Below are 25638 nucleotides of genomic sequence, written 5' to 3' on the forward strand. Positions count from 1 at the left end.
ATCATGAGAGCGGGTGGGCAGGCACCGTCGCCGCGTTGTTTGGACCCTGCCGGCTGGCGGGAGAGACCGGAGGTCACGCACCTCGAACCTCTGGGAGCTCAGCTTCTTGCCCTTCTTGGCCCAGGTGATGTTGGGCTTGGGGTCGCCGGTGGCCCGGCACACGAAGGACGCCACGCCGCCCGACACTCCGACCTGGCTTTCAGGTGGGTGGGTGAACCGCGGTGGAGCTGCAGGAGTTAGGTGGTTGGGGGGGCGGCACAAAGATGCGGGCGTCAGCATGGTGTCGGGACGATCGGCGCAAGCGACGGACGTTTCCAGAGTTGTTTGCGGTGTCAATCACTGACAGGGCTGCAGACAGATGCAGCGAGCCACAGTCACTGCTTTAGTCATTTACGGCACCGGCCACACTCCGCATGACACACGGCAATAAAGACAAGATCCCCATTTAGGCTTTTAGACTGTTGGGTTAGAATGCTGTGAATGAGCAGCTATCAAGGCCGGCACGGTGAATGAGACAGTGGTGTGGCCAGCATCATACCAGGCCGTCTTTGTCTTCCCCGTGCTGCTGCTTACACACCTAACCAAGTGCTCATTTTTAAGTCGACCTAGCAGAGGAGGTCCAGGATCAGTTCGCTCCAAGTACTCATTTGAGGCTGAGTCGACCTAGGGGAGGCCCAGAACCGGTTCAGATAATCATCACTGCTGTTGGACCGTGAGCGGGAATTTAACTTGGGTCGTAGGTTCATGCACAATCGCGCTAGCCGCTGCACCAACGCTCACACTATTCACACAGCATGCACAGCACCATGCACCCTCTCTCCTAATCACCAACACGTTCATCCATATACTTCAAACAATTTGCGTTACTTTACGGGCAAAGCACAAATGACTGCAGAAAGGTCAGCCACTCTGTTACTGTGCCACCGCAAGCCGATTATTCAGAGATACACTGAATATTAAGCTCTGCTGAAAGTAAAGACACCAGCCACAGTTGCGCAATGGTGTCCATGCAACCCACACTATGGACCACACAGTAATCCCATAGAGAATCACAGAGATACATAGAGATACATTAAAGACACAAGCCACAATGTGGCCATGCCACCCACACTATGGGCCACACAGTAAACCCATAGAGACTCACAGAGATACATAGGGACTCATAGAGACCCATAGAGATACATTAAAGACACAAGCCACATTTGTGTTATTGTGGCCATGCCATCCACACTATGGCCCACACAGTAAATACATAGAGACACACAGAGACCCAGAGAGACACATTAATGACACAAGCCACAATGTGGCCATGCCACCCACACTGTGGGCCACACAGTAAACCTATAGAGACTCACAGAGATGATATAGACTCATAGAGACACACAGAGATATATTAAAAACACAAGCCACATTAGTGTTATTGTGGCCATGCCACCCACACTATGGCTCACACAGTAAACCCATAGAGACTCACAGAGACCCATAGAGACACATTAAAGACACAAGCCACAATGTGGCCATGCCACCCACACTATGGACCGCACAGTATCCCCACTGTGGTCTGTGCCCCTTCAATGGAGCAGGAGGAGGAACAGCAGCACCACATGAACTCTCTCTCTTTGCTGAAGCCATCTCGTCGTGCCAGTAGCACCTCCACATTTTACATCAAGATCCTGGACATCGCTGCTGCTGCTACTGGTGATTTAAAAAAAAATTCTAAATAAATCACACGCCCCTGCTCGTTCTGAAGAAGAAACACGGCAATTTTTGCCGATGCACCTGGACATTAAAAGTAAAACTTGCTTGTCTGTGTCAACCGTCCCACCAAGTGAGCGTTCGTGTCAACAAGTGCTACCACCACCCCTTCTCCACCCCAATTTCACCAACCCGCGCTAACCAGCGTGGTAAAATATGGCCCAAACAACCCCCCATGACTGCTGACACGGTGTGCGCAGAGGCCTTAATCATCCAGCAGTGGACTGACGAAAGGGGCTGTAAACGATGACAACTTTATTAAATTGTAATTTAGCAGGCACGTAACGACCAGTATCAATTCTTCGGTTTCCATTCTCATGCTCAAGATGCTACAAATATATTACAACGTATGCAAATTATATGCAAACGAGATGATTATATCAGGTGTTGGGCTAAAGGTGTAAAATGAGACTACAAATGAGACGGAGATAAAAAAAAACCTCGACCAAGATATTTTATTCTGTGAATCAAGAAAGGGACCTCAAATAACGATAACTGAATGACTTCAGGGGCCAGGGGAGCGGGAGTTAAGTGCTTAATTAGGGCTCCACAGTAGCGAGATGTTAACTACCTCGCCTGGTGTACAGGAGGTCGTGGGTTCGATCCCAGCCCTGACGTGATGCCTGTATATTTTGAGTTTGCATGTTCTCACCCGTTTTTCCCTCCGCATTTAGAAACACGCGTTAAAGAGTATTTAGCTGCAATGCATTTCCACATGACGAGTCACTTCAATGCGCTCTCGTTCATGATGGGCGTGGAGGCCCTCATCCAGCAGTGGACTTACGAAAAGGTCGGGCGCGTTATGGTTTTTCCGCTACTGCACAACCTTTGTCTCTAACCCCACCGGCCGTGTAGAAGACTTGCCGTTTCGCCAAACCCACTGACCCGCCCATACCGGACATCTGTGCAAAAAAGAGCTTCATAGCTCATCGGATTTCCCTCCCGCAGTCTAAATAAAGATTACTATTCTTTCGGTCTGCTCATAAAAAAACGCGCAGAAGGCCGCACCGCGCTCAGGACGAGTGCGTTTCGGGGCGCAGACATCGGATGCGCAGCGCTCATCTTTGACGACGAGGTGGGCTAAATTATTATTTTTTTAAACATGAAAGACAGGGGTGGGGGAGACGAACGATTGGGAGCAGATGGGCCTAAGCACGCTCCCAATTATTTCATATTACTGGCTTAGTCGCGCCCGTATGCCGGCACCACTGTCCGCTGCCAGTACTCTAATCCTGGCCGCGAAGGGGCCCGGGCGTGCGGGGCGTGCGCGGCGGGGCATGTGTGGCGTGCGGGGCCAGCTCGAAGCTTCCACGGACCCTGCCGCTGGGACGGTGGCCACCAAGGATATGCCAGCAGTGGACGCCGGCTGCCACCCTCTCCTCCCTGCACACCCCGGCGGCGCCGCTTTCGCGAAGGGTCGCGCCATTCGTGCGCTCGCACTTTGGAAATATGGCACCCGTAAAATTTTTCAACGAAACTGTGTTTAATTTGACAGGGTAAGGCCCCCTGAGCTGTGTAGCTCTTTTTTGTTTGAGAATTGACCTGGCCACAAATGATAGCTTAAACGAAGTGGCTCATCACGTGGACATTTATTGCAGCCCAAATACTCTAAACGCACATTGATTCTAAATGCGGAGGGAAAAAAAACGAAAGACCCGGAGAAAAATCCACGTGACCACGGGGAGAACATGCAAACTCCAGGGTCAGGATCGGACCTATGACCTTCTGTATACCAGGGGAGGGAGTTAAAATCTCGCCACCGTGGCACCCTCTGATATGGCTAAGAGAGTTCTAGACACTCGCACCGAATTGTCAATGGAATTTTATCGAGCGCTTCACTCCACCCCCCCTCCCTTCAATGAGGCGACACTAATGCTGATTGTGCTGACGATGGGGCCTTTAAATGGTCACGCACGGTAGACTTAGCGCCGCACCAGTAAGCAGGTCGTCGCGTAGATTTAATATGATTAGAATTCAGCAGAACCCCTCCGATCAGCGACAAAGTGGAAGGGCGAATTTCCCGCACCCTATCTGTAATCTAATCAATTAACAATATTATTGCGTTATACGCTGCGTCAATGGCGCAATTGAATCTCGGAGCGCCGTCGATCGCGAGCCACAACGGCGCGCGAGACGGAGCGTTGGGGAACATGACACGGACGCGGTCGCGGGAAGAGAAGGCACCGGAGTAATCCGGCACCCCTCTAAGGGATGGAACGCGTCCGGAGCGGGCGTCCGACGCAGGGAGACACGGGACCTACACGGAGTGCTGCACCGTGAGGACAGCGAGAGATGGCGGCCGCTTGGGGAGGCCTTCACCCAGCAGTCGATATGTAATAAAGGACTCTCCCTCAGTGTCGATCTCCATTGTCCTTTATTTGGGTTCGTATAAATCTGGCTCACACGGCGTCCTCGCTCAGGCCCGCGTCTCCTCCGACGATCACTCCACAGCCACCCTGCTGCTCCGCCCTGCAGCCACACTGATGCTCCGCTCTGCAGCCACCCTTCTGCTCCGCTCTGCAGCTAGCCTTCCACAGCTTGCTAGCCCTCTGCGTCCTGACACCGATGGCTGACGGTGCCGATGTCTGCCAACACGTGGCGATCGCGCCACCCTCCCCGTACTGCCCAGCGTGGCCTCCTCCTGTTTCACTCCGTCTCAACTCCCCGATCCCCTTCCGGTTCTCTCCCTAAATCCTCTCCCCCACGTGACCCTAACTCCTCCCTCTCCTCACGTGACCCAGACTCCGCCCCCCTCAATCCTTGCTCGCATTATAGATAGATCACGACCGACGATGGTGGTGACGAGAACCGGCCCCTTCTACATTTCGCAATCTCTCATCGTCGTCCCCGTCTATATGGCAACATCTATTTTGAAATCCCACTATTCACCATCATCATCGTCGCTGTCATCTACAGCCAGGATCATTCCACTGCTGGATGAATGCCCTCCAAAGCCATCCCCATCACTCGCGGTCTTGGAAAGCAACAATCGATGAAACAACTGTCCCTTCTATTCGACATCCTCTCTCCCTCCACACTGCTTTTTGTGTTTCGTGTTGTTGTCCTTCCAACGCGCACCTCCGATTAGCGCGGTTGGCTACGTACGGCGCGAAAGAAGTTCAACATGTATACACGCTATTGATTACGACTCATCCCATCCTACCTGGCATCCTCAATTGTCTACCTGTTACTCGGTTTCATCGTATCTGGGGGACCCCTTCTCTCCTGCACCGCTATTCGGCATCACAAGCCCTCTGTGACCCGAGGGGGTAGGGGGGGGGATCGCCACCGCTGCAGCCGCAGCAGCGGCAGCATCGTCAGCGTGCTGACAAAATCCATAATGCCACGCGCTCCCAAAAAAAACAAACATTGATACAGAGGCTGACAAATAAGCGTGCGGCGTTGATAACATCGGGGCCAACCCGCACAATCACAGGACTTGGGGATTAGCGCGGATCTGATATTTTTGATTTTTCCATCAGCCCTGCTGTTTCTATTCCCTCGGCGTTTCACGAGGTTATTCAGTCAAAACCAGGGAAGTGGGGGTGGGGGGCAGAGGTGGAGCTGTGGAGGAGGGTGGGGGGTGGTGGGGGCAGAGGTGGTGGAGCTGGTGTAGTGGGGAGTGGGGGAGTGGTGGTATAGCGGTTAGCGCGCCGCGCTACAAAACCTGGCGACCCGAGTTCGATTCTCGCTCACGGCCAACACCAGTGACGATCATATGAACCGGTCCTGGGCCTACCCTAGGTCGACTCAGCCTCAAATGACTACCTGGTGCGGTGTGTAAACATCGCCACTGGGGAGACAAAGGCCGTCGGGCGTGGTGCTGGCCACCCAGCCCCTCGTGTACCGTTCCAGCCTTCATTGTTGTTCCAAAACAGCACTTGCCCCAGCAGTCTGTTAAGGCTACAACTTTGTCTTTAGTGGAGCGCGAGGGGTTTGGAAATTCGATAATTGGAGCGGCCGCCGGCTCATCGTCGCCATCAGGTGCAATATATCCACTGCTGAATGGGGGTCTCCAAAAGCCGCGCCACCATCTCTCGCTCGCGGTCGTGCGATGCACCGATCTGAGAACCCGTGGTGCACGGTGGACGTCCTCTGAGCCGCTGCTCCGTGACAACTCTCGACCATCGGCACGGACGACCCGGGCAAAGAGGCTCGCAGGGCCACACAAGCTGGCCACCCCGTCACCGCCAGCAGCAGCAGCAGCATCAGCACGTGCGCGTTCACACGTGCACACGTGCACACGTGCACACGCACGCCTCCTCTATCTGGCGGATGAGCAGCCCGTCTAAAGTTACTCGTGCCGTTCCCTCCCCGCACTGTATGTGGGAATCTCTGGAGCCGATCATTCTCACGCCGCCTCTTTTTTTTTTTGGACACGAGCCCCCCCCCCTCCAGCCCAGCCCTTGTCCCCCCCTCCACACTTCTACCCCCCTCCCTTGGACTCACGCTGCAGCCCCCCCCCCTCAACCCCCAGCCCGTCCACCCCGAGCAAGCCCCCGTACTCTCGCACTTGAGTTTGACCGCCTGGGTACCGTGGACAGACCAATCACACCCCCCCCCTCCCCGACCCCTTCTCTCTCTCGGAGCTCCCAACTCGTTCGCCACTTTCACTCAAACCCCCGAAAATTTGCATCCAAAACACTCGGCACGCACAAAGCCACTACGGAGCGGAGGCTGCGCAAACGAGCAGAGCGCAGCACGTCGCATCCTAATGGCGCTCGGGAACAAACGCGCTCTCTGTGCGGGGGACCCTTCACGCTCGCTGCACCCACACCGCAGGGCTCTCACTCCCTCCTACCCCCTAGCTGACCAACCCACTCGCTCGTTTGCCCCCTCGGAGGCCCAAACCGCTCACTCATTCACCCGCTCGCTCGTTCACCCGGTAGCCCGAACCATTCACTCGTTCACCCACTTGTTCACCCGCTCGCTCGTTCACCCGGTAGCCCGAACCATTCACTCGTTCACCCACTTGTTCACCCGCTCGCTCGTTCACCCGGTAGCCTGAACCGTTCACTCGTTCACCAACTTGTTCACCCGCTCGCTCGTTCACCCGGTAGCCTGAACCGTTCACTCGTTCACCCACTTGTTCACCCGCTCGCTCGTTCACCCGGTAGCCCGAACCGTTCACTCGTTCACCCACTTGTTCACCCGCTCGTTCGCCCCCCCGGAGGCCCAAACCGCTCACTCGTTCACCCACTTGTTCACCCGCTTGATCGCCCCGTTGGCCCACCTGCTCGCTCGTTCACCCGCTTGTTCACCCGCTGGCCCACAACGCTCACTCGTTCACCCGCTAGTTCACCCACTTGCTTGCCCAACACAGCACGGTTGCCCGCTTACCCACCGTTAACCTTAATCGCTCGCCAAAAGAAAAGACCCAGTTAGATGTCGTTAGGAACGAGATGCGCGGCTGAAACGAAGGTCGGGGGGGGGGGGGGGGTTGTAAGGAGCTGCCTCGTCGGCCGGGAACGCGTCGACGTCTCTGTCGGACAGTGGCACCCTGGGGGGCACAGAGGCGCAACAAGGCGGCAAGCGGGCACACGAGTGGCACACGACTTCAGCGAACCGGCGAGAGGGGACCAATTAACTGCAACAAATTATCACGCAACATAGACGCCAATTAGCGCCACTGATTTACCGAACGGAGCCCTTCTGCTCACGGGCACCGCTAAAGGCTCATTTCTCTTCGCGCACCTGCGTATTTATTTACGTATATCGGGATAATGACGTTGATGATAATAATAATAATACAATATCAAGTAAATGAGATATCGTTTTAACACGTGAAAATAAAATAACGTTTCGGGTTCAATCAGTCCAGCGGCGTAGCGTGGCTGCCATCACGGGCCCTGGCGCAAGAAGTGAAATTGTGGGGGGCCTTCTGTCCAATTCCACCCCCCCCACACACACACTCTGCGTATATCGGTTCCTTGGCCTCTCCAGCCCATAGGGCCTTGGTGCAATTGCACTGCTCGCATGCTTACATCGGCCATACGGGCCTTCTGGAACAAACCCTGGACTGTATTTGACTTCTGTCGTGGTGGTCCGCTGCAGGAGTCACTGATGATGAATACACTGCTACCGCAATCCAGTCATACTCAACGTGATCGACTGGCAGGCGTCGTCAGGGACAGAGTGTGTAGCCCCTTCAATGTGGAGCCAGGAGCCATGATTGGCGACCGCCATCAACGCAAAACGCAAGACTTTTATTTGCACAATTTTTATTTTTTATTTTACCAGGTAAGGCCCACTCAGCCGCAATATAGCTATTTTGCAGAAGCGACCTGCCCATCACAAATGATGGCTTATCATGTGGAAATTTAGAGCAGTCCAAATACTCTAAAAGCATATGATGTTGCTTCTAAATGTGGAGGTAAAAACCAGAGGACCCAGAGAAAAATCTAAATATACAGCAGGCGTCAGGGTTGAGATCGAACCCACGGACCTCCTGCGTACCAGGCGAGGCAGTTAACATCTCTCTGGTTAGGTCACCGGGAGCTGCCGTCTCTCTTGCAAGGGAGTATCATAACGTTTGCTGTAGCGCAGAGGACGCCGGCCAAAAAAACACAAAATGAACATCGCAAAAAACATAAAACAACACCGAGTGGCAAAACGGAGTGCCAGCGTGGCGAATGAACGTGCGGATTTGAACGTCGTGCGAGAGTGGACGGATAACGTGACGGGCATCTGGAGTGGTTTACACTTGCGCACAAAAAATGGAAAGCGTGGCGCTCAAGCATCACGGACTGCATGCAGGCAGCAGCAGCGGCAGCGAACGGGTTACGCGGAGCGGTGAATTAAAACGCAGAGCTAAACAAATGGGAAACGGATCAATATCATACATTATTAATACACAAAGTAAAGAAAGGATCCAAACTGTAAACAACAACAGCAACAGCGACAGCAAACGTAAGGCTGAATTTAAAGCCAGTATCTTCAATACAATATTAAAACGTCAAGGTTTTAAGTGAGTGGTAATTGGGTTAGGCATAGTGAATCCAATACGAATAATTCAATAACATTTTAGAGCCTGAAGTCAATCAACTGCAGGATAAACGGCTTCCGATACTGTGTCATCCGCGGGATAATTTGACTATACTTCACTCTGATGGTCAATGCAAGTTGGCGAAAACTGCAGGGTGCCCAGAACCGGTTTTGGATGAGCCACGGCCGGTTATCGACGTCGGATCTCAAGGATCAGTCGAAGCCTTTAAGTCTGGTCCCATCAAACCATCATAATCATCATCATCGCCGTCGTCATCATCATCGTCGTCGTCGTCGTCCTCGCAACTGAATATTCACACCGCCGCTCCCACGCAGTACCCCTCGAGGTGCTCTGTGACAGGGGATCCCCCGGTGGCAGCTGTCCCGCTGCGGCACATGGGAGGCCCATTGCGGTAGCAGTGCATTCATCATCGGTGACTCCTGCACCGGACCACCACGATAGAAGTCGAATACAGACCAGGGTTTGTTCCAGAAGGCCCGTATGGCCGATGTAAGCATGCGGGCGGTGCAATTGCACCAAGGCCCATGGGCTGGAGAGGCCAAGGAACCGAGATACACAGAGTGTGTGTGTGTGGGGGGGGGGGGGGGGGGTTGGAATTGGACAGCGTATAATTTTTTTTATTTAAAATATATTACCCGACTAATCTCTTGAGATGGAACATCTCATTTGCAAGTGCGCCCAACTGGGTCGATGTCGCTTCCCAATGAACTAATTTACGGAGTAGATTTTTCTTTTTTTAAATCAAATTTGCGTTGGAGTTGTCGCCTCTCTGCCACCGCTCTCTGGTGTTGGGAATATCGAACGGTTCAGTATCTTCGCACGGTTCTGATCATAGACCGAGCTGCTTGCCCGGTCCTGTAGTCCGCCAACTGGGTCTCTCGAGGAACAAGGGTACTTAGAAAGGGAAGCCCCGTTTTTATATTTTTTATTACACTTTCATTTAACGTGCCCCGTTGTCCCGTTTATATTCTTTCAAAGCTTTGCCACTTGATATATCGTCGCATCAACGAAGCCGAACGAGTTGCAATGTTGGACACAGACTCATCGTCTCGCGTGACAATTCAAGATTTCATTTAAAGAACCGGTCCAGGTCCCGCCGATCCTGATCCCCCTTCCTGTTTTTCACTCAATTTTTTTTTCTCCGTCTTAAGGAGAGAAGTGCGTGAAAATCCGCGACTCATTTGCCCATAATGAAGACCACAATGACCTGGTCGGGGGACACGTGACCTCCACTTTTAATCAGCCCGGGCGCAATAGCCTCGAGTGCCAGTGTCAGGTGCCGGGCCGAGAGATTTAATTGGATGACTGATTGTACGGTACACAATTTAAAATTCACATTAACTCTGCGGAGAAAGGCCCGGGCATCGAGCGCTAGATGTGGAGGCACAGTTATTTCACCTCTTGCCTCGTCTCAATTAATTTCAATGCATGAGCTGCGCAGGCAGAACAGCCAGTCCCCCCCTCCCCTCGCCCATCGCCCCACACCCGCGGCCCCCCACCCCACCACCATCATCCACTCCCGGCTCCTACCCCCCTCAACAACACAGGCTGCTGCTCCCAAATGCGTGATGAATTGCCTGCCTCCCTCCATCTCTCCATCCCTCCCCGCCACCCCTCTCCCCCCTTCTGCCTTCCCTCTCTCCCGTTCGATGATGGCAGGAGGCACTACCCCGTGGCGTGGTGTGTGTGGTTTGGCATGGGCCCAAACCCAGTGCGAGGAATTAAATGCCCCCCCCCACACACCCGCCATGTCCAGTTTCGCCCCCCACATCGTAGGTAGGCGCACAGCGGCGCCCCCTTCAGGCTGGATGCGAGATTATTGCTACCGCCGCTCATCAGGTGATCCGCTCGCTCACGAGACATTCGAGAGCGGCGTCTTTCATTGGAAGGCCCGCGGATCACTGGCAGGCCCCTGGTGGCCTTTAGTGCGCCCCCCCACCGGCAAGCGGACAAATGTGAAAACAACCCCTTGCAGGCGGAACTCACACTGATGATGTCTTACAGGAAAAAGTGGTTACCCCACCTCTGAAAATTTGCGAAGAACACCGCTCTAGAGCATCAGTGTGCTGAACCACTACGCCACTGCACCCAACGTACGTACACCATACACACACGAAGACTGTTGGCTTATAGACTCTGGGGGCAAGCGCCAGGGTGGTCCGAGGCGGGGTTCAGTGACCACCTGCCGCAGATGTTAGCCGTGGCAGGGAATCGAACTCGAACCCGGCAAGTCGCCCGACTCTTGCTGGACGGGGGGAGGAGGGTTTCCCAGCCCATCGCACCTCGCCAGCATGGCCCTGCTCCGTCTCCCGCTCGGCTGCGAGCGGCTTGCTGCACTCACAGCGAGTGCGGACCAATCAGCTCATTTGCATAAGCCAGCATTGGCAGTGTTGCACTTCAGGCCCGTGAGTGAGAGAGATGGCGATGACCTGGGGCGGCCTTCACCCAGAGCTGCGGATTGATGATGGGCGTTTGTGATGGGAGTCCCGCGTCGCTCCGCGGTGGGACCCCTCGGCAGCGACGGGGCAGCTGGGCGTGGGCGAGTCGGGGATTTATTTTCGGTTTTAGGGGGGTTGCCCCACTTTTGCGTGGCAGGTGGCGCCAGGGGTAATCCTCATCCTCTGACCGGCGCGGCGCGGCTCTGCACGGTGGGGGCCACCGCCTAATCCCCTTCGTTTCACCGGGACCCCCCCCCCCCCGTCTCCCTACTGTACAGACACTCAGCTGTGTGTGCGTGTGTGGGTGTGCGCGTGTGTGGGTGTGCGCACGCGCACCGCGATGCCCGAGTTCGACTCCCGCTCACCATCAATAACATCGGCGAATTTTAGAACCGGTCCTGGGCAGCAAGTTTGCACAGCGGGGAACAAGGGCGGTGCGCATCTGTGAGTCGTCTCAGTCAGTCAACCCATAACGACACCTGGGTCGACCCAGGTGGTGAATGACGGCTGCGGTTTTTTGTATACGCATGTCTGGGTGTTTGCGCGCGTGCGTGCGGGCGTGGTGCTGGCCACCCACCCCATTGTGCGCCGCGCCACTCATCATAGGTGCTCGATAACAGCACTTGCCCCCAAAAGTCTGTTAAGGCTATACGGGGGGGGGGGGGGGGTCTTTTGTCCTTGTCTCTATGCGTGTGCGCGAGCCACTGCCCCTGACGCAGCCCAATTAGGACCGCTTAATTGGAGCGCTGCCTCGTGGCTGCACGGAAGCTTTCACTCATCGCTCCGCCGTCGCAGCGGCTCGGGGGTTAGTGGGGGGTTCGTGGGGTGGGTTAGGAGGGGCAGGAATGTGGATGTGTTCACCCGGGGGGGGGGGGGGTCTCTCCCCTGCGAGCCAGGTGTACGCACAACGAGGCACAGCTACAAACATCCGACGGGCTCTCACTCTCTCTCGCTCACCGAGAGGAGAGGGGAGGGAGGATGGGGCCGTGTCCTGGAGCCTGTCCCGCTTGTATCGTTCGCGAAATACCCATAACCATATACGATCGTTTAAGTGCTGCTTGACACGGGCAATTATATGCCACCCTGAGTTGTTTTTGTATTGCCAACCCCGCTGTCCCCATTCTCCCTTTAAAGTTACAGATTTTGTACCACTCCCCCCTGGGTTGTCGGGACGATGCCGGATCGAATTCCCGGCGCGGTAGTTGAAGCAATTTCGTGAGTTTCATAAATCCACCCTCCTGTCTCTTGTCCATCCCACATTCAGTGGCGTGTGCCCCCATCATTTCCAAGACGTTTGCCCAACGTGGAAGAGTAGGCCAAGTAGCTTTTAGGGGGTGGGAGCAGGCTCTCTAGAGCTTCCTTGCTCTGATGGAGGTCCTTTCTGCCAACAGCAGCAGCAAGGAATTGCGGGGGGCGGGGGGTTCACCTTTACCCCATTTATAGTTTCCCAGTTATGCCCCCCAATGCATCTGGGGGACGCGACCATCCACACCGACTCTAATGAGGCACCTAAAGTCCACCCCCCCAACAACAGCAACAACCGCCATTCGACACTAAGTGGCGGTGACGTCACCACGACGCTTGTGCCAGGCAATGTACACCTTGAACCTACGTGAAGTGTCGATCGCCCGCTGGCAGGAGGTCACTGGGCAGACCCAGGTGCCACGGGTCTACTGACTGAGATGACTGAAATGACTGGCTGATGCACCACCCGTGCCTCCTACTGTGCCACAACAACAACCGCCATTCGCCACTAAGTGGCGGTGACGTCACCACGACGCTTGTGCCAGGCCATGTGCACCTTGTGCCACACACACAGACACATACACGCACACACACGTATCTCGCCTGTCGTTCGAGTCTACAACGATCTTGGCTCTTCCGCCACGCCTCAGGAGACACGGTGAGCGAAATATCATCATCATCATCATTACAATTATAATTATTAAAGCAGACCACGATAATTTGGGGGCAGGGGGAGGAGTGGAGTCGCGTCCCCCACTCTCAACGCAGCTCCGCGTCGGTTCGAGGAGGCGACAGGCGAGAACACCATCGGCGCTGCGAGGGCGACATCGCCCCCCCCCCGTACCACACCCCCCTCGACGTTCTCGGCTCCCCTCATGTCCGAGTCTTTAAACTAAACCGTAACGAACAACAGCAAGAAAAAAAAAATCTGCATCGTTAAGCGGAAAGCCCGTGGCGTCCCCTGCTAATCTCCGCGCACGCACGCGAGTGGTAAGCGCCGTTAATTCCTCCCACTGCGCTGCAATGCACAGGCCACAGATTTGCCAAGCCTTGTGGGTGGGTTGGCGTGTGGTGGGGGGGGGGGCATTCACTATGCACCCCCCCCACCCCCCAATGGAGAGATGACCATCACCTCTGTGGGAGGCAACACCTAGGGTTGATACTTTTTCACCACTTGAGGCCGAACCGGGACTATGGGACTTGGTCTGTCATCAAAACTGTGCTGTAGCCAGAGCCGTCCCTGGGGTGCACGGCGAATCGGGGCGACTGCCCCGGGCCCCGCACTTTGGGGGGGGGGGGGCGGGGCTCGCGCTTCGACGTCCCGTTGTCTAATGTAATACTGCCGGTGTCGTTTTAAGGTGTCGGCGGTCCCACACGGTGAGTGGTTTGCACGCCGCCCTCCAATATGGACGGCCCTGGCAGTAGGTACAACCGCACGGTACAAATCATATTTGGGTACAAATAATTTCCAACCACCACCTGAACGTAAATGCCAATTCCGTGACAGTCCCGGGTCAAACCCGTACAGGTCGCAGCAGTAGCACCACCGAATGTTGGGAGGCAGGGCCACCCAACACAACGGCCTCTCGTGGCTGCAGCAGTCACGTGAGCCCATTAGGCACAAATAGAGCACGTACGAACAAGCAGGGCATTGATTCAGAGCGTGTTTGGTGAGCATAAGAATTGATGATTCATCCCATCATTACAGCCCTGCACTCCCAGATTCTCAAAGAAATTGCCTCTGAATTGGAGGCACATGGGGGTGGCAGAGAAGGGGTGATGAATTGATAGCCGATGGTCAAGACTGTTGACAGTGGCAGCCAAGTAATTGTATTTATTCAGAACATTTCACCTGGAAAATCCCTTGAGATGGAGCACCTCGTTGTGCAAGGGTGTCCAAAAGAATGGTAACGCGTCTAAGAGGACGACGTGGGGTCGGCACAGATGGCACCGATGAAATCAGTTCTCGCGTGGGTGGCGATGCAGATTATTCCATCGCAAGATTGCGAGAGATGGTAGCGGCTTGGTGGGGGGGGGGGGCGGGGGGAGTCCTTCATCCAGCAGTGCAATAACCATGGCAGTTGGTGACAATGATGATTGACGGTGGGGGTTGGGGGGCATGGCACCCCCTTACATTCACTCGGCCGCGTCAGTCAAAACCACGGCAAAATGTGGAGCAGCATATTTCATCTCATCGTCGCTCTGCAGGAAATCTTTTGCCCAATGTTGCATAGCGATTAAGTGACACTCAGCTGCCCAGCTGGGGCTGGAGGCCAGGGACTGGGGGCTGGGGTCTAGGGGCTGGGGTTTAGGGGCTGGTGCTGGGGTCTAGGAGGTGGGGGCTGGGGTCTCGGGGCTGGGGGCTGGAGGCTGGGGACTGGAGGCTGCTACAGTTGGGATGAGCGGCCCCACGTGACAGGCGGGAGGGGCGGGCGAGTCTGAGCGTGTCACCGGAGTGAATGCGTAAAAAAACAGAGAATGAGATTATCGCGGCATATTGTTTAGATGAATAAATGAATGAATATGAGAACCATCTAGACGTCGTCAGCGTTATCACGGCATATTGTTTAGATGAATAAATGAATGAGTATGAGAACCATCTAGACATTGTCAGCGTTATCGCAGCGTCGGCTGGCCGAACATCTGTGATCGCTCCGGCGATGTCACTGTGCGTGCGAGTGAGCCAAGCGCATTGTCACTCGAGTACGTTGCGAAAGAGATTTGAACATTGACCCGTCGTATACAGGGGGCGCCGATAATTCGATCTTCAAACCCAGATCTCTGCTTCAGCCTCTGTCGCGAAAGGCGGCGACCAGCGACGGGGCCGGCGGTTTCGTGCACATTAGTGATCATCAACCGCAGAGTGCCGGGGACAGAGTAGGAGTCCATGAGGGCCGTGCTGGGGCGTTGGTGCGATCGGCAGGCAGCTTCATGCCGTGGCCACGGCGGTGGAGCCAGCCCATCGGAGGGGCCTGAACCATCAATTATGTTTGTGTGCATCACGTGACTAGACATTGCATGATGGGTGATCACAGTTGAGCGAAATGATTAAGGAAATGGACGAATTACATTTAAAATAACTTTTTAATGGTGTTATTAGAAGGATACGATGTTACTTTTTAAAAAATCAAGAAATGAATTCTGGCTGATCTCTAGTTCACTGCTATTTTTTTTTACGCTTGAATTTAGGTCGCAGCCATGAGCTAATTGGGAGACCCTAACACTTTTGCTTGGTTTTTTTGCTTCATGACGAGAACCTCTATTGCGCGGCAAACCCTAAATGGACCGACGTCACGAGAAACAACAGCTGGCGGCAGCAGCTGCGACCGAGCTACCTTCGCTGTAAGCCACTCGAGATTTCATTTAGGGAGACAATGCCACGTTTTTGGTGAAGAGCCTACGGCTCAAGTCGAACCCCAACGCCGAGCCTCGTGAGCAACCACGTTATGTACGTACGTACAGCCGAACTTCTTTCGCACCCCTGAATAGCACGGTTGGCTACGTACGGGACGAAAGAAGTTCAACATACGTAACCAATTGTGCTAAATCGGTGGTGCGGGGGAAAAGGACAACAAACTAAACACAAAAAAGCAATTCCTGAAGAAATGATTTTCCAATCTCGATTGACACGGCCCAGTCGTGGTGCGATTGGCTGCTTGCTGCAGAGGATTGCGGTGCGAGGCCCGGCTGCCGCCCCGGTTAATACTGCGGTGTGCATTAACCGTACAATGCTGCGACGTGCTCGTCCGCTACACAGCTGACGTTAAAGACCCCGTGGCGTCAATCGAAAGAGAGTCGGCGTCACGGTCCTTACATGAAATGTTACATCGACACAAGGCAGCGGAGCGATGGGCATTTCATTCCATCCATGCAGTGCTTGGAGTGTTGTCCCCCCAGGTGCTCTGTGAAGGTTCATCCCACATGCGAAACGTCGCACACTCAGATTGTAAATGTTGTGGCTTGGCTCTCCAACACACTGGTTAGTGCTGTACTAGTGACGAATTGGCACGCTCTGTTCACGTGACAACCCTTACTAGTTGGCTGTGTCGGATGGTGGCAGTTTTAACGACACATTTATATATTTACGCGATCTAACCCAAAACAAAAACCTCTATTATTGTAGGCGTTACATACTAAAACAAAATTCCTCTACTCTCCTACACTTTAAGCCCATCGCGATTCTCAGCTTGACGTAAATGTAATTTTCTCCAGAATTTGTTGTTGGCAAGCAAAAAAAAAACGTGTGTCGGTGCCTCCGATAGGAACAACGGCGACGATTTGGCGACGAGCGTCGCTCGTTTCAGCGCAACGCTAACCTGCCCCAACCCCCGCCCCCTCCCCCACCCGTGGGGTTTTTAGAGTTTTTTTTGTCTTTCTTGATTTGCAACCCCAATGTTGCAGACCACACGGAATTTGAAACTATTAAAAGGCCCGCTGAGCTGTATAGCTCTTTTTCAGAAACGACCTGGCCACAAATGATAGCTCTACGAAGTGGCTTATCATCACATGGACATTCATAGCAGCCAGATACTCGAAACGCGTGATGTCGATTCTAAACGTGAATGGAAAAACCGGGAGGACCTGGAGAAAAATCCACGCGACCGCGAGGCGGAGAGAGACGCGCAAACTCCAAATACACAGCAGGTGTCAGGGCTGGGATCGAACTCACGACCTCCTGCATACCAAGCGAGGGAGTGAAAATGTCTCGACCGTGGTGCCTAAAAAATAAATCAATAAGTTCGCCGGGCACTGGAGAGATAGCCGCTCGCAAGTTAGGACAGCGCCGCGTCACGTGCTACAGTTCTTTTTTTTTTATTTAATTCTCTCTTTATTCCCCCGCGCGTGAATTTCAGCGGCGACGGTAAACATTTGTTTCCCTGCCAAACAAATTAGTGTCGTCTCGTCGGTTGTCCGAAAAGAGAGCCAATTTAGCTTGCAAAGCAGGCAGCGTGCGACGCCCGAGTCCACCTTGCAGTCAAGAGGTTAGAGAAGCCAGGCAAGGAACGTCTGCTAATTAAATAACGAGGGTGGGGGGCTGGGGAGGTGACGGGGGGGGGGGGTACACTTGAGCGGCCTATGAGCTCATGAAAAAAAAATCATTACACGTAATTAAAGCGAGGCGGTGGAGAGATTAGTGCTTACGTACACAGGAATATTAGCGAAGCTGCCGCCACACTCTTTGATAATTATGGCGGACGCATAAAAAAAAATGCACGCATCAAAACGAAATCTGCGCAGAGGCACAATTCGCAGTGGAATCCCGCGCACGTTAAACGGACGATGTGATTTGCACATCAATTACGAGCAAACTTCTAAAACAAAGACGTTTTAAAATGAAATGAGACAAAAAACCCCGACCGTTGGAGGAGTGTTTGCGTGAATGCGTGTGAGCGAGCGAGCGAGCGATGCGTTGCGGTTTTCTTTGTCCCGTTTCTGTGCCGCGGCCGAGATAATGACGGGACCGGGATGGGTGGCCACGCTGGGAGAAGTGGGCCTGACCGGAGCTCCATTGCCACGCAGTGGAGGAGGCAATGATTCAGTGACCGATCTTCCCAAGTGACTTGACGAATTGTCAAGATTGTGGGCTCACGATTTGTTGACTCGGTGTTACCCCCTCATTTGCATCGCATTGTTCCGTTCGCTCGATCAACGTACGCGAACAATTTGGCGAATCGTTTTGCGAGCGATTGTCAGAAAATGTCGACGATTGAATCGTACGCGCGCGACTCGAGGCGCGTATGATGAGCACGAGAATTTACTTTTCTCCACATTACATTCCTATTACTCAGACACACACAGACATCACGGATCACCATCAGCACTCAGACAGACCACTATCGCCGCTCATCCAATCGGGTGAAACATGAGATCCCAGGACGAGACGCGAGAGGAAGTCGCACCATCATTTGTCAGCCCTAATCTCCGCCATAATTTGCCTAATCGTGTATAATCGCACAATTATATTGGGTGGAGCACTGCGCTATGAACCCGGCAACCAGAGTTCAATTCTGGGCCGCAGCTAATGTAAGCAGCGAGTGATATCCAAACCAGTCTTGCAATTCCCCTCCACATTGCCCCCCCCACTACACCAGCTCACAAAAGCCAGCGTGGTGTTCATCTTTCAAATGAAGGGGATTTCTTCAGCAGCGTCTCTATGTTCGTGTCGAGGTTGGCGAGAGAGCCATGCGGACAGCTTCAAGAGTAGCCACGTGGTGACTACCCGAGACGATGCCGGAAAATGATGAAAGAGGCCCACGGTTTGAGATATACAGTCATAGACTCGCACAGGCGCTCAGAGACCCACACAGTCACCCACAAACTGACGTTTGATACCTTTACTCGCACACACAGACACCCCGTAGACTCGCACATGGACGCAGAGACACACACAGACACCCACAAAACTCCCCGTTTTCAAAAATGTTTTTGTCAAAATAAAAACTCAGCATTTCAAGAGCCGCAATGCATCGTTGGTGAACTATAAATAACGCTACGAAGCAGTCCTTAAAAAGCCGCGCGTGGCATAAGAAATTCTGTAGAGTAGTGGTGAAGTATGGTCAAACGATCCGCCGGGGGGAGGAATCGACGCGGCATGGAGGGAGGCCTTCGTCCAGCAGTGGACTGCCAAATGGTCTGTAGATGATTTAATGTCGCGTGTTAATTGGGCTGCGAACAACAGTGAGAAAGAATGCAATTATCACCGGTCTACCCGGCTATCACGATACGCAGATTCCCCTCGAGTGCGAGCGTGTGTGGAGCGGTGGCGCAGCGGGTTGCGTGCTGCGCTACACCATGTGACAATTATCTGAACTGGTCCTGGGTCTCCCCTAGGTCGACTCGGCCTCAAATACGTACCTAGTGTGGTGTAAACATCGCCTTCCTAGAGGTACTCGCTAACATCACTTGCTGGCCAAAAGTCTATTAAGGCTATACTGGGGGAGATATTTATTTTGTGGTCAGGTGTAGTCTGCGCGTGTTGAGCTGTCGTTTCTACTACAGCTGTCTCGATGGACATCGATTCATCGGTGAATATGGATTCGTGAGCCCACGATGAGCATGTCGAATCGCGTGCTCAAGTATCAGAGGTGCAACTACTGACCCACGAAATATGGGACTGATCCATCGATGATTTTGCTCCGACTAGCCGGTTAATCATACGCAGAACGAGATTGCGCTTTTGCACAAACAGTAATTGGCATGGCATGAATACGAATTGATATATTTTGATTTAATACATGTTGCACACAATAACAGACGCAACTTTTTTCGTTGGATTTACACGGCGCTTGCTTGAACGCCTCCTCAATTCCAAGTGCCTTAACATCGCATCTCATCTCCAACGTCCGAACGTTCGCTACGAGTTCCATTAACGGCCACGGGATTTCCATCGGTAGCGAGTGCCATCAGAACCGGTCCTGGGCCACCCCCGCGGGACATCTCAGCCTTAAATAAGTCTTGCTGCTGGATAAACCCAAACCCTCTCTCCCCGCTGTGTGCCGTGTACAAACATTAACAGTGCACTCGCTAAACAGCACTTGCGCTCACGGCATGCTGCTATAAATGCTATATTCAACAGGGCGGTGGCTGATGGGATGTACACCAAAAAAAACGCTTTTTCTTCTAAGTGGGAGGGAGATATGTGAAGGCGGCGGTATTGTATACTCATTTACACAGCAGGGGGGTCGTCGTGTCTTCTGTACATTATAGATGCGTGAGTGCGTGTGTACGCGTGCGGGGAGTGGTAGTGTAGCGGTTAGCGAGCTGCGCTATAAACCTGGCGACCCGGGTTCGATCCTCGCTCACGGCCAACACCAGTGACGATTATCGGAACCGGTCCTGGGCCTCCCCTAGGTCGACTCGGCCTTAAATGAGTACCTGGTGCGGTGTGTAAACATCGCCACTGGGGAGACAAAGGCGGTCGGGCGTGGTTGCTGGCCACCCACCTCCTCGTGTGCCGTTCCGGCCTTCATAGGTGCTCGCTAACAGCACTTGCCCCTACAGTCTGTTAAGGCTATACGGGGGATCTTTGTGTACGCGTGCACGCTCCAAACAGCCGATGTGCGACAACCGCTCTGATCATCATCATCATCGTCGTTGTTGTTGTTGTCGTTGTTGGGAGCACAGATGGCGAGACGGGGAGCACGGTGACAGCCGCCATTTTCTAAGAAGAGCTCAGCTCGGCCCGGTGGACACCGGCTCACGACCCCCGTGCCCCCCCTGCCCCCCTGCCCCCTGCCCCCTCTCCACCCGGCAGCCGCCCCGACCGACTCCACGCTTCAACCTCCCGCGCGGTCACCATTCAATTAAGCGACTGCCCCCCCCCCATCCCCTACCCCCCCCACCCACCTCTTTAACGCAATCTTGGCACGGCTCATTATTCAACGGCACCCCCCCACCAACCCCAACCTAATGTCGGCCTCCTTATCGCGCGCCCGCTCAAACTTTCCATAACTTCCCCGAGACAAAGGGGAGGCGACGAAAATCAATCGGCTATTGGCGCGGCGCGGTTATCAGCGCCGCCGCCGGGTAATTGGAGGTGAAACAAATGTGGTCGATGGGCCCCGCGGGTGGTGGGGGGGGGGGTTAATGAGGGGGAGAGCCCTCTCCGAGGTTACCGGGGTGACCCGTGACCCCCACCCCAACCCCCCCCCACCCCCAACGGCGCCTATCGGGGGGGCATCGTGCTGAACTGAGCCAATTAGCTCCATGCAAATAGGGGCTCCCGAGGAGGGAGCCGCGATGGGCAATGATTTTGTGAGCCAATTAGCGCCTCCGCCAAAAAACGTCGGACGTTTTCGGAGCGTTAGCGGCGCACAACCGCAGTGCCTGAGAGCAGCTCCCCTGCATCGCAGCTACCTCATATCGTCCCCTCCCGCCGCCTAACCCCACCCACCCTACCTCGTTCCTCGTTAATGGGATATTCAGATTGTTCTTGTCTTTAATCAACACTACGGGACCCTACCGGCATGCTGGGAACAATCGGAATCTGCACCTAAAGGGTCAAAGGTCGCACCGGACCAGAACCGCCGCACGGCCGTGGCGGTCACGCGGCCAGAGCGACTCTCGCGCGGAGAGCCGGCCAGGAAATGGCAGCACAGCAAGCAGGTTGAATCGATCGGCGTGGACCTCCCTCGAGTGTTGTCCCGTGCAGACGCGCGGTCGCTTTTTCCTCCAGCACAACCTCGGGTCCCCTGCCCGCGTGCACTAAAAGCCGATTGATGAAATTGTCTAAATATCCCAAATCCAGGAGCCCTCCTGAGAATGGGTCTTGGGGCTCCGTGCGGCTTTTTTCTCTGGATAAACAGAGTGCACAATTATTATAGTAATATTGTTATTCTGACATTATTATAGGTCACGACGCATGGGCGGTAATTGGCCGTGACTGAGCGAACATACTTGGGGAAGCCCCCCACCCCGCACCCCCCTTGCGTTTCCCCCCTCGTGTCACACGTGGGTCCTCAGATGCTCCGTGTCACCTTCTCACACCCACACACACCGCCCAACCCACACCCAACCGCCAGTGTCCCCCTCTCCCCGGTCAAACACAACATCGCACTCTCAAACGTAATTGCAACCGCTCCCCGATCCCCCAATACAACCCACATGCTACGAGAAAAGCCTAAACACTGTCATATATATGCTCACTCACAACCGAGCTCTCTACTCTCTCTCACACACACACACAAAGACAAAGATCTCCCCGTATAGCTTTAACAGACTGATGGGGCGAGTGCTGTTAGCGAGCACCTATGAAGGCGGACATGGTACACGAGGGGGTGGGTGGCCAGCACCAAGCCTGGCCAGATTTGTCTCCCAAGTGGCGAGGTTTACACATCGCATCAGGTACTAATTTGAGGCTGAGTCGACCTAGGGGAGGCCCAGGGACGGTTCAGATAATCGTCACTGGTGTTGGCCGTGAGCGGGAATCAACTCTGGTGTCAGGGTTCGTAGCGCAGCGCGGTATTCCACTACACTACCGCTCCTCTCTCACTCGCAGACACTCACTCACTCACAGACACACACACTCTCACCTACAAGCACACACACACACACACTCTCACTTACAAACACACACACACTCTCACTAACAAACACACACACTGTCACTCACAGACACACACACTCTCACTCATAGACACACCCTCTCACTCACATACACACACACACTCTCACTAACAAACACACACACTGTCACTCACAGACACACACACTCTCACTCATAGACACACCCTCTCACTCACATACACACTCTCACACAATCACATACACACACACACACTCTCACAAACACACACACACCGTCACTCAGACACACAGACACACACACTCAGACACACACACTCTCACTCACAAACACACACTGTCACTCACAGACACACACACTCTCACTCACAGACACACACACTGTCACTCACACACAGACACACACTCTCACTCACACACAGACACACACACTCTCACACACACACAGACACACACACTCTCACTCACAGACACACACACTCTCACTCACAGACACACACACACTGTCACTCACATACATACACACACTGTCACTCTCACACACACACACACTCTCACTCACACACAGACACACACACTCTCACTGACGCACAGACACATCACCCTCACACACAACCGCACACATCCACATACATCCCAACACACCCAACACCCCATCCACATCTCCAATCACAATCGCACATTCCCACATGCTCCGAAAACACTTGTTACTACCGCTCGTAAAATACAAAAAAATACACAAACAATGTTCTTCACGACGATAACATCCACGTCTGTGTTACGTCCCAACCGCCAACAACCACCGGGGAGTGCCAATGATGGCAAAATTGAATAAGTCACTCGTAATGTAAACGGGTGGATTTACGACTAAATGGCAAAATGAGCAATCACAATAATAAATGTCAGATTTATTTTTAAACCGAATGTGGGTGTGTTTTAATTATCAGCATTCGACCTTCACCCGGCGCACAGAATGCCAGCCGGCATTACGCGGAAATTAAAAAACACATATAAAGACAAATGCAATCACTGAAATAATTCATCGTTTTGCTTCGTGCATTTTTTTTGTCTTAGTATGTCTAACCTAGGACCTTTAGAATACGTCTCATTGAGCCGATGGGGAGAAGGGACGAACAAACACGTCCACAAAACATTTCTTCGCGGCAATCACGCCTCGCCTCACACTAACACACACACACTGCCCACCTCATACACACACACACACTGCGCTCACCTCACACTAACACACACACACTGCCCACCTCATACAAACACACACACTGCGCTCACCTCACACTAACACACACACACACTGCCCACCTTATATAAACACACACACTGCCCTCACCTCACACTAACACACACACACACTGCCCACCTCATACACACACACACACTGCCCACCTTATACAAACACACACACGCACTGCGCTCACCTCACACTAACACACACACACACTGCCCACCTTATATAAACACACACACACACTGCGCTCACCTCACACTAACACACACACACTGCGCTCACCTCATACAAACACACACACTGCCCACCTCACACTAACACACACACACACTGCCCACCTCATACACACACACACGCCTCGCCTCACACTAACACACACACACACACTGCCCACCTCATACACACACACACACACTGCGCTCACCTCACAATAACACACACACACTGCCCACCTTATATAAACACACACACTGCGCTCCCCTCACACTAACACACACACACTGCCCACCTCATACACACACACACTGCGCTCACCTCACACTAACACACACACACTGCCCACCTCATACAAACACACACACACGCCTCACACTAACACACACACACTGCCCACCTCATACACACACACACACTGCCCTCACCTCACACTAACACACACACACTGCCCACCTCATACAAACACACACACGCCTCGCCTCACACTAACACACACACACACACTGCCCACCTCATACACACACACACTGCGCTCACCTCACACTAACACACACACACTGCCCACCTCATACACACACACACTGCGCTCACCTCACACTAACACACACACACTGCCCACCTCATACAAACACACACACACCTCACACTAACACACACACACTGCCCACCTCATACACACACACACTGCCCTCACCTCACACTAACACACACACGCTGCCCACCTCATACAAACACACACACGCCTCGCCTCACACTAACACACACACACACACTGCCCACCTCATACACACACACACGCCTCGCCTCACACTAACACACACACACACACACTGCCCACCTCATACACACACACACTGCGCTCACCTCACACTAACACACACACACTGCCCACCTCATACACACACACACTGCGCTCACCTCACACTAAAACACACACACTGCCCACCTCATACAAACACACACACACGCCTCACACTAACACACACACACTGCCCACCTCATACACACACACACACTGCCCTCACCTCACACTAACACACACACACTGCCCACCTCATACAAACACACACACGCCTCGCCTCACACTAACACACACACACACACTGCCCACCTCATACACACACACACTGCGCTCACCTCACACTAACACACACACACTGCCCACCTCATACACACACACACTGCGCTCACCTCACACTAACACACACACACTGCCCACCTCATACACACACACACTGCGCTCACCTCACACTAACACACACACACTGCCCACCTCATACACACACACACACTGCCCTCACCTCACACTAACACACACACACTGCCCACCTCATACAAACACACACACGCCTCGCCTCACACTAACACACACACACACTGGCCACCTCATACACACACACACTGCGCTCACCTCACACTAACACACACACACACTGCCCACCTCATACACACACACACTGCGCTCACCTCACACTAACATACACACACTGCGCTCACCTCATAGAAACACACACACTGCCCACCTCACACTAACACACACACACACTGCCCACCTCATACAAACACACACACGCCTCGCCTCACACTAACAAACACACACACTGCGCTCACCTCACACTAACACACACACACTGCCCACCTCATATAAACACACACACGCCTCACCTCACACACACACACTGCGCTCACTTCACACTAACACACACACA

At 53.6% G+C, this 25638-nt stretch overlaps 1 protein-coding gene across 1 annotated transcript in view; it reads right to left on the reverse strand.

The window, feature by feature from the left end:
• Window positions 1-25638, reverse strand: part of PTPRD (protein tyrosine phosphatase receptor type D) — a 228459-nt gene that overhangs the window by 118989 nt on the left and 83832 nt on the right. Inside the window, 1 exon segment of the mRNA XM_061562738.1 lies at window positions 82-227. Within this exon segment, the coding sequence (XP_061418722.1) occupies window positions 82-227 (146 nt within the window).

Source organism: Lethenteron reissneri, chromosome 4 (genome assembly GCF_015708825.2).
Source record: "Lethenteron reissneri isolate LAM-NWPU_2019-01 chromosome 4, ASM1570882v1, whole genome shotgun sequence".
NCBI classification, from domain to species: domain Eukaryota; kingdom Metazoa; phylum Chordata; class Hyperoartia; order Petromyzontiformes; family Petromyzontidae; genus Lethenteron; species Lethenteron reissneri.